Here is a 10,554-nt window from a genome sequence, read left to right on the forward strand (position 1 = left end):
CGGCAGGTATGTTAGAAGAAGGTGCAACTTGAAAACAAGAACAATTTGTTTTTTCTTGGTAAAACTGGACTTTCACAACATGGATAAAATAAGTTGAGGTGTATCTTTAGTGATCCCCCTTGAGAGGGTTAGGGTTAATTCAAAACTGACACAGCATTAATGTGGTGCATAGCACTTATTTAAAGTAAGATCATATATTAGTGATCAATCTCAAACGAACAAGTGATGAAAGTTCATGTGGAGTCTCATCTTGAAGTCCTGCATCATCTTTAATCCTCTGATCAGTAGCGCGGTGGATTGTGGGTGCGACGTGACGTCACGGGCAGCCATATTTGTCTTTCTGTACCGGCTGAAGGAGAGATCCGGGAGTCATGAGGGGAATCAGGTCTCTTAACGCTCTCCCCGTGAGTCCGGTGCTTATTTGGTTTGATGTGAAGTTTAACACCGGCTGGGCTTTACCATCGCATGTCGTGGTTCGCCGCCTGCTTGAAAACTGATGCCAATATTTAGCCTCAGTTAGCCGCGTCGGCTAGTTAGCTGGCTAGGTGGCTAAGCAGTTAATGCGGGTTTATCTTCTGAAAGGCTTGTTGACATTGATTTAAACTGACAGAATAAGTGATAGCTTTTTCTTCAGTCTTTCACATTTAGTGAAAGTGAGGCTAAATGGAGGTCAGGCATGCTGTAAAATAGCCGGTTTGTTCGCTCTGCTGGATGAAAGCTGAAGGTCATCTACGGACGCGTGTATTAGAGTTTTCTTGAGGAGGTGCCTCGAAGCGAACACCACCCCTAATTTGGTCATAAATTGTGTCTTTCTTTTCTGGTACATTATCACAATAGTCAGTCTTTACTTGCACATACTACCTGTGTCTGGTTGTGGTCGCTATGTGTTAGATTTGCACAGGTCATGTCAGGTCACTCTACTTCAGGACAGGTGGATAGTCTGCGCTTTGACATGTCATGAATGGGACTCAAGAAATCATTAATTGTACAGTTTATCAAGACTATTATTTTACATAGAAAAATCCTCATAATCAGTTAATACGACCAAGATGTGTTTGCTTTTGTTTGTTTTTTTAAAGTCATAGTTCAAATAGTTTGGGTTGGTGGTTGTTGGATAAAGTTTAAGTTCTTCCATTTATCTTTGACATTTTATTTAAGGTCTTATTATTTCATAGTAACTGGACAAATATAAAAAATATACATTCATTTTTTATTTAGATAAGTAGAGGGTATATATGGCTAACCTTCTACCATAGTATACATAATCTTGTATTGCAGTATCACAACTGGAGCTACATTTGTTTTAATTAGTCGATCAACAAAAAAACAATCGCCCACTATTTTCTATTATTGATCAATAGTTTTGAATCATTTTTTAAGAAAAAAATGGCATGTTTGGTTTCAGCTTCTTAAATGTAAATATTTTCAGGTCACTCTAAACTCCTGTGACTGATAGCTTGAGAAATTGTATATCTCTGGGCTGCGTACAGTTGATCGGGACAAAACATTACATTTTTCATCGCTTTGATGACACCATACATTTTAGAGACATTGATGAATATACCCTTAGATAATAAAGCCGACCTGCTTATTTATCCAGTTTTTTGCAGTATTATTCAACTTGCCCAGCACAACTAGAGATATGAATGGAGTTGTTACTTTGATATATAAATGGCCATAAATGTATTAAATCTCTGGTATAGATCATTTTGTTACCTACCATTAATCTAGAGCGGAGACTGTAGCACGAGATCATATGGTCAAGGTGTCTAAAACAGGTTTTTTTTGTTTTGTTATTATAACAGAGTTGAGTTATTAACAGCAGAAACATTAGAGGTCATGTTAGTCTCTGTGGGGTTAAGATTTGTTTAATCTGACGTCAGCCCAATTTGATTTGTGGAGTGCTTGCTCTTTAGCATGAGGAAGAAAGTAATGCTTCTGTATTTTGCCATTTATCCTGACCTGTAGTGTTTACAGTACTGCTATGTGACATTCACACAGAAACCATGCTTGGTGTCAAGTCAGTGGTAGTGGAAAGTAGTTCAAGTTTTTGTTCTTGTGACCCTTTACCACCTAAGAGGAAAAGTTAAACAGCTGCCACATAAATGAATGATCTTTTCATTTGGTTTTTCTCTCGTAGAAACGTTGCTACGCTGCTGCCAGGAGGAGTGAAGCTCTGACCGAACCGCTCGCAGTCCGCCAAAAGCCATCCTCTACCGCTTCTCTCCCTCCTCAAAATGTCCAGGTGGGGTGCTGCTTTTGTCTACACATGAATGAAATAATAAAATGAATGCATCATTGCTCTAGAAAATTTATTTATTTCTAGACAGCTTGATCCCAAGTTTTTCCCAATATAATTTTCCTTTGCCACTTCAGGTGTCCAAGCTCCCAAATGGTATGGTCATCGCGTCACTGGAGAACTACTCCCCCATGTCCAGTGTCGGCGTGTTTGTAAAAGGTGGGAGTCGCTATGAGAGTGTGGATAACCTGGGCGTCTCTCATGTGCTACGACTGGCAGCTAACCTGGTAATTTGTGAACTTGTTATGCAGTTAAGCTACATTATTTATGCACACAAGTGTCTTCACCTGGCTGCGTGGTGACAGAGTGTAGCAAAGATATCTAATTGATTTTTTTTTTTTTTCTTTTGTAGACTAATAAGGGTTCGTCTGCCTTGGCACTGTGTCGCAGTGTGGAAGCTCTGGGAGGCAGTCTGAGGTCAGTGAGGGTATTCTATGCACATGCTCACATTCACAGTCTCTCCTTGTCCGGCTATAAATAAACAAAGGAATACAAGTATAACTATAGCTCGTCACATTGAATTAACTGTGTCGTCATGTGTTTACCTTCAGTGTGACATCATCAAGAGAGACCATGGTCTACTCCACAGAATGCCTGAGAGATCACCTGTAAGTGCTTCTATCTCCACGTTGAGCCTATAATGTTTTCACTAACTCTGCTGCTGTTCTGTTGCATTTACTTAAAAATCATGTCATGTATATAGTCATGTTGATACCTTGCTCTGTGTGTGTGTGTGTGACCAGAGAGGCATTAATGGAGTATGTGGTCAACGCGACCGTAGCCCCAGAGTTTCGGCCGTGGGAAGTCAGCGACCTGACAGCCAGGGTGAAGATCGACAAGGCTGTGGCTCAGCAGAGTCCTCAGATAGGTGAGTACCACAAGCACCATTTCTCTCTTAAACATCTGCATTTCCATTTTGGGAATTGTGTCAAATGGCATTAAGTCAGGCTTATAGCTGCATGAATTGATTTTTGACTTTGAGGGTCAAAGCAAATGGCAACAGAAGGTTGAAGCGTTTTGATTTTTTTCTTTCTGTTTTTGCCTTTGGGACGGGTTCTTATTTGTTACATGCTTGATAGAGATTTAACAATGTCAGTCAAACAGAATGATTTTCAGTTGAATCCCTTGGATCTACTTAATGGATTCCCAGCTTTTCTCAGCTTTAATTCCTCTGTTTTCTCCTGCAGGCATAATTGAGAAGTTGCATGAAGCAGCATACAAAAATGGCCTGTGCAACTCTCTGTACTGCCCTGATCACATGGTTGGTCGTGTCTCCCCTCAACAGGTATGGAACTGTGCTTTGTTTGTGTGTTTTTTTTTTTGTCTGCATAAGAAAATGAGTAAATTCTGAGTCATGACAGCAACTTCAAGGCCAGTCTGAAGGCCATTATGTGTTAGATTGTGCTTAGCTCTTACACACCTCTCCTCCTTATCCTCACCCTGTAGCTGCAGTCATATGTTGAGGACAATTTCACCACTGGCAGAATGGCTCTTGTAGGACTAGGTGAGTGTCTACTAGTGCTGTCTAGTCTGTCTAGTCTCTGTATCACAGCTGCTTCTTTCTTGTCAGTTATAGTTCATCATGTCACCAATTTACAGTCTCATTGATACAAATGCTTTTGTGTGTGTTCTGTGTTTGTTTTACACTTGACTTAAATGTCATTTGTGTCAAAAGACACAGAGGTACTGTGACAGTAGTGGTATTTGATTAGAGGCCAATAGTGTTACTGATGGTTTTGTTATGAGCAGATGTGTTTGCATCTGTGTGATAAGGCTGAATTGGCCAGCAAACAGTTGTTGCCTTAATGACGATACCTCTTGTTCTAATGCCTGTTTCTAACCTGAGACTGAACAATTTTTTTTTGCAATAATAATGTTGGCATTCTCTGATATATATCCAGGTGTGAAGCACTCTGTCCTGAGGCAGATGGGCGAGGGTCTCCTGAGTGTCCGCACTGGGGCTGGAGCGCCTGTGGCAAAGGCTTTGTACCGTGGAGGTAAAAGCTCAGGTTTAATAGCCACATCACTCTTTGAGATCTGTCACTGCATTGTTGTCATAATGGTATTACGTGTCTGTGTGTGTAGGTGAGATTCGATTGCAGAACAGTGATGACTTGGCCCATGCACTGATTGCCTGCGAGGGTGGTGTGGCAGGTAGCGCAGAAGCTAATGCCTTTAGCGTGCTGCAAAGGATCCTGGGAGCTGGCCCACATGTAAAGAGGGGTGCCAGCGTCACCAGCAAACTAAGCCAGGGGATTGCCAAAGCTACCACACAGCTCTTTGATGTAAGTTAAAAGAAGAAATATTTTTTTTAAAGAAAATGTGTTTGGCATTTGTTTACTCTTTGATAATATTATATCCATTAGAAATGGATAGTTTTGTATCCTTATGTCACATAACCTCTGGCTGTCTTTCAGGCCTCATCCTTCAATGCCTCATACTCTGACTCCGGCCTGTTTGGCATCTACACCATTGCACAAGCTCACTCAGCAGGAGAGGTGACTGCCAAATTCACTCCCGCCAAGACAAATGTAACTACACAATGCCAGAATGTGCATTTTTACTAAACCCGTACTTGTTGCCGTCCTCTTGTGCAGGTGGTCAAAGCTGCTGTTGCTCAAATGAGAGATGTGGCTGAAGGAAACGTGTCAGAGGCTGACTTTACCAGAGCAAAGTGAGTTCAGAGGACATGGTGGTGAAGCATTTGTGCATCTGTCAGATATGTTACTGGTGCATTTCTGACTCAAAGACTGTTCAGAAAAAGTTCCTGACTGTTTGACGTCTGTGCAGGAACCAGGTGAAATCAGAGTACCTGATGTCAATAGAGAGCTCTGATGGCCTAATGGAGGAGATTGGTGCTCAGGCTCTGGCTACTGCAGCGTACCAGGACCCTGAGGCTGTTCTCCAGGCTGTAGACTCCGTCACCAAGAACAATGTGGTCATGGTGAGTGCCTTCACTGAAGAGATGGTGATATGATGTTATTGTCACACCCTCACAGCTTTTACTAGTGGAACCTCTTTTTTTTTTTTTAATTTAAATAATTTCTGTGTTTTTAAAACAGAATAAAATGTATTTGTGTGAATTTTGTGCTAAAGTTTGTATGTATGTGCAATTAATGTTGTTAGTATTAGAATAAAGTATATATATTTATATATTATTTATATATATATATTAATTTATTATTGAATAAAGTAAATATAGTGGATTAAATAATTCAGACAAAACAATGTAATAATCTCTGCCTTTAATTTACAGGCTGCAAAGAAATTTGTGGACAGCAAGAAGACCATGGCCGCTAGTGGAAACCTCGTTAATACACCGTTTGTGGATGAATTATGAAAATAAAATAAAGGAGCCGTTGATTTTAACGTGGGCAATGCTGTGCCCGGCTGCTTGAAAAGGAAAGACGATCTCAAAGCCACAGCAGCAATTCATTTGATGTCACCAATCATTTGTAGTCTGTCCTGCAGTAAGTGTAAGCACCAACAAGGAGCTGGAGAACCATAATGCAGACTGTCATTTTTGGCTGTTTTGTCAACTTAACTGTATATCTATGTAAATTAAAGTAATGACAGTAATAACACCTTGTTGTCTCTTGAATTTGTATCAGGAAATGAATTCAGAGTTAAGCTTTGGGGTTCTAGCAGGAATGTTGGTCTGATGGTCTAACCCTTGAGGCCCCTTTAAAAAAAGTTACACTTTTTACCCTCAGGTCCCAAAATGGTCCCTCTCATAAAAGTGTTGTGTATGTATGTATATATAATTGGGTTTTTTTAAACCTTCACCGCATCAGATCTTTTCAACAACTTCAGACCTAATCTTCGATATAAAGTTTTTTGTTATTTTATATTTTTTATGGTTTTATGCCCTTTTTGTCATGTGCTTGTGTTCACAATTTAAGACAAAGTACAGATCACTGCGAGGTGCATTTTACATGCATGTGGCACACAGGTTCCACACCCGTCTGGGCTTTGGGCACAAGACACACTGCCTCCGCTTTCTGGAGGGCCCTGGCTGTGGCTCCTCTTCCTCTTCCTCCTCTTGACCATGGACCTGGCCCCGGGCTTGGAAGCCCAGGTAGTGGCAGATGGTCCTCTGGGCTAATGGCTCACACAGGATTTCCCCATTTCTTGATCTCCATGTAGAGGTGTCATCTTCCATTGCCTCTTCCTCTTCTTCTTCCTCCTCCTCCTCCTCCAAACTGCAGGGCTCCTCTGTACCTGGCAGGAATTCCTCCCTGACCCCTCCTGGCTCTCAGATGAATCCTCACTACTGGTAACATCCTCTAGTAACATACTGCTCACTCCCGTCAGAGGACTGCAAGACTGCAGCAAGAGCCTCCTCCAGTTTCAGGCTTCTCTTCATGGCTGTGTGCTGGAGAAATGACCAGCCAGACAAGACTGCAAACTTCTCGCAGACTTCAAACATGCACCTGCATAAACATGCAAGGAGGCTCTCTCTTGATCAAGAAAAGACATAGCCCATTTGGCCGTTGATGATTCAAATTTCACACACACACACACACACACACACACACAAAATATGTTCTCAACCACATTCACACCACTCTTTTATATCAATCTCAACACACCAAGATATTGTTAAGCTTTTTTATTGCCATGCATTTTGCAAGGTTAGAGAAACAGGCATCCATTGAAACTGTATGTGATGAAGCTCTGCTGCCCCTAGTGGTTTAGGGGGTCATCACACCTAAAGCCTGTTTTCGCTGTACTTTGAAGCTAGAGGCTTAGATTTATTAGTCGTTCATGGGAAAAGCATTATAATATGCCAGGATTACAGTATATCAAAAATATGTGTTTATAATGGGAGTCAATGGGACCAAATCGGTCCCGAGGGTAAAGAGTGTCTGTCATACATGCAATTCTCCTATTCTATACACCTTATAATATAGAGGGGATAGTGGCATTTAAAAAAAATTAAAAAATAAATAAAAATCCTGGCCAAGTTTCATACAATTAGCCTTTAAACTGACTTTGAAAAAACATAAAATAAGCAGAATGTACACGTTTGGTCCCCAAGGTGCCTCGAGGGTTAAAAGGCTTTTTTACCTGTGGGCACTTTCAGCTGAGAAATATTATTCTATTCATCAACCAATAGGGGGACCCAAAAGCACAGACATGATTCAGCCTTGCTTTAAATCTGAACACTAAATGTAGGTTTATGCAATCTTGTCTTCACGTGTGTCGTCAGTACAGTAGGTGCACGTAAGTGTTTTGGCCTTTAAGTAGCGCTCATTATGCAGGCTAGATAGGCCTCTTGTCAGATAATTGATTATTATAAGTGACGCAGTGATGAGGTAGCAGTATTAAATGTTGCAAATGGCTGAGGCGGAGTTGACTTTATTGTTTAATCAATAGCAGTGCATCATATTTTACGTGTTTTGAATGTAATATAAGCTCACATGAATACAGTGGACAGGATTTAGCTCTGAAATTATGTGGAGTAGAAGTACAACATAGCAAAATGTTTAAATACTTAAAAGTACCTCAGAAAATATAAGAAATAAAATGCCATTGTGATTTAATTTTTTAAAGTTTTAGGGCTTCCCCAACATTTTCAAATACACTAATGGGTGCATTAATCTGTTCGAAGCCCATATTGACCCCTCAAACCTACCTACTGTTCTCTTTGTAATAATGTGTACTACCCTGTCACTATTCCTTTTAAATCCAGTACAATCAGTAGACTCCATGTGGCTGGGCTTCACTTTTTACAACAGTGATTTAGGGCTGTAACTAATGTTTTATCACATTGTGAGAGAACAAGGTAACATATTCAGCTTCTTTTTTTTGCCTAATAAACAGTTCAAAGCTCAAATATATTAAACTTACAGTCATACTCAACATACAGCACATCAAACAGAGATAAGCAGCAAGTCCTCACATTTGATGGGATTTTTGGCATGATAACTGATTGAAATAATTATTTGGCAAATATATCACTTGACTAATCGTTTAATAATAGACAAATAATTTCAGCTCTAGTTTGATTAAACATTTTTATTAGAATATAATTCATGTGAGCACAATATAGTATTACTATTAGTTTAGTAGTCAAATTGTTTAAACCAAAGGCCATAAAAGGGCCTCTTCACAAGGGGGCTAGTAATGTTGTCTCACAATGTCTTACTCACCTCAATTGATATGACTAGAATAATGCGCCCGTTGAGTGCTGCAGCATGTTTACTTGCCAAAAGAGGCAAACGCTCATAGATTAAAGCAGTGAGAAGAATGTATATTTGTATATACAAAAAAGAAACTCAAAGGAGAACTTGCCATATAAAGGTATAGGGATTGTTGAGAGAAGGTACATCTTTATATAGAATTAATATAATACATGCAATTATATGTCTCCCATGGGAACATAACAGCAATGCAGGAAATGCAGACTAAATCCATGTGAGGTGTATCAAATGGAACTGCATGTGTGACTTGGTGTGGAGCTGTCCATGCTCAGAATGCTGTCTGAAATGAGTTATACATAACCAGGAGCCACATGTTGGTTACGGGCAAATGTATTAAAGGGTTAATTGGAAAGTACGAGTATCTGTAGCTGAAGGTGTCAGTCTCATTTGCTGTTGACTGTCCTCACAGCACTCACCTGAAAAGTAAATATTTCAAATGTGGCTTTTATGCAGTTGACTAAATAATAATTATGAGTGTAGTAGAGTCAGTTAGAAGTTTGAAATGAGATCCACACAATCAAGGTTAGTTAGTCCATTTGTGAATAAGATTGTGTATGTAAAGCAGAAAGTATGAGTACCTGTAAGCTGAGGTGGCTCCAATTACCTCTTTTGTCTCTTTCATTGGCGATAATTCTCAGGTCACTCAACTGAAAAGTAAATATTACAGTGCGTGTTTTATGCAGTTAAATAGATTATAATCTATGAGTGTAATTGAGTGAGATAGTTGTTTGAAATAAGATCCACATAACCAAGGCCATGTTAGGCCATGTGTGAATAAGATTGTGTGTGTAAATTTATCATGGTTAATGTTACTGTGGAATGAATCAGCTGGGGTAATCAGAAAGTATGAGTACCTGTAACCTGAGGTGGCTCTAATGTCTTCTTCAGTCTCTTTTGGTGGCGATGGTTCTCACGGCGCTCAGCTGAAAAGTTAATATTTCAAATGCGTTTTTTATGCTGTAGATTAAATTATAATCCATGAGTGTAGTTGCATGAGATAGTTGTTTTGAATTAGATCCATATAACCAAGGACATGTTAGGCCATGTGTGAATGAGCTGGTGTATGTAAATGATAAGGGTTAATGTTGTTGCTGTGGGATGAATTAGTTCGATAGGTAGCTATTTTATTAGTATGGTAAGGCTAGCAGGTAGGTAAGAAAGTGAAGCAGCAATATGTTTATGTTTATTTGTACATTAATTGAAATATATGCATATATAGGCATGAAATGGTTAATCAGAAGGTATGAGTACCTGTAGCCTCAGGCAGCTCTGATTACCTCTGCTGTCTCATTCTGTGGCAATTGTCCTCACAGCACACTGCTGAAAAGTCAAGACAGTTTGTTTAAATGAGATAATGCAGGATGACACACCACTGGTTAACAAAGTCAATATTGATAATGGGATTTCTGAAAAATGTTTATATAGGCTATGACACACAGACTAAATTGTAATATAGTGCACCCAATGCATGAAAAGGTTAGGCTTTACACAAAAAAGGTGCTATATAAATACAGTCCATTTACCATTTACCATATCACATCTGTTACACCTCAGATGCATCTGGTGATTATACTCTCTGTATACTTTACATAAATTCAAGTATCAGTGTACACTTAACATACCATAACATATCCACATAATATCACTAAACAGTGTATACTCTGCAAATAGTAAGATCATATTCTTTTTATTTTTTATATTTCAGTTAGTCTATTTATTTTATATACTTTATCTTTTAATTGTAAGCTATTTGTTTCTTTTTCCTATGTCATTGTTTTTTCATTTTGATTTATGCAAATTTTCTATCTATCTATCTATGTAATCAAATCTAAAAACTTGCAGTGAGTGTGTGGCCTGAGCTGGTATGATGGTAGATGTGCAAGGTCAATGTTATGTTGTGTGTTTTCATTTCACTGATGCTTTAAAGGCCTTTATAAAGATGCACTCTTGCTTATGCTGCCACGTGCTGCATCAGTGACCCTCAAATTAATACATTTCCCTCAAATTCAGGACAAGACCATAGGACCCCCTAATTTTTTTTTTTTTTTT

General features: G+C 39.2%; 1 protein-coding gene across 1 annotated transcript; it reads left to right on the plus strand.

Moving 5' to 3' along the window:
• Positions 1-320: 320 nt before the first annotated feature.
• On the plus strand, positions 321-5,883 carry LOC128378486 (cytochrome b-c1 complex subunit 2, mitochondrial). Its single transcript, XM_053338028.1, has 14 exons — positions 321-404; positions 2,141-2,245; positions 2,377-2,526; positions 2,652-2,716; positions 2,851-2,907; positions 3,043-3,167; positions 3,487-3,584; positions 3,746-3,803; positions 4,201-4,296; positions 4,385-4,584; positions 4,717-4,797; positions 4,897-4,973; positions 5,090-5,243; positions 5,556-5,883. The coding sequence occupies exons 1-14, from the start codon at positions 372-374 to the stop codon at positions 5,637-5,639; spliced, it is 1,383 nt and encodes a 460-aa protein (XP_053194003.1). The 5' UTR covers positions 321-371; the 3' UTR covers positions 5,640-5,883.
• Positions 5,884-10,554: the final 4,671 nt, after the last annotated feature.

Source organism: Scomber japonicus, chromosome 18 (genome assembly GCF_027409825.1).
Source record: "Scomber japonicus isolate fScoJap1 chromosome 18, fScoJap1.pri, whole genome shotgun sequence".
Taxonomy (NCBI): domain Eukaryota; kingdom Metazoa; phylum Chordata; class Actinopteri; order Scombriformes; family Scombridae; genus Scomber; species Scomber japonicus.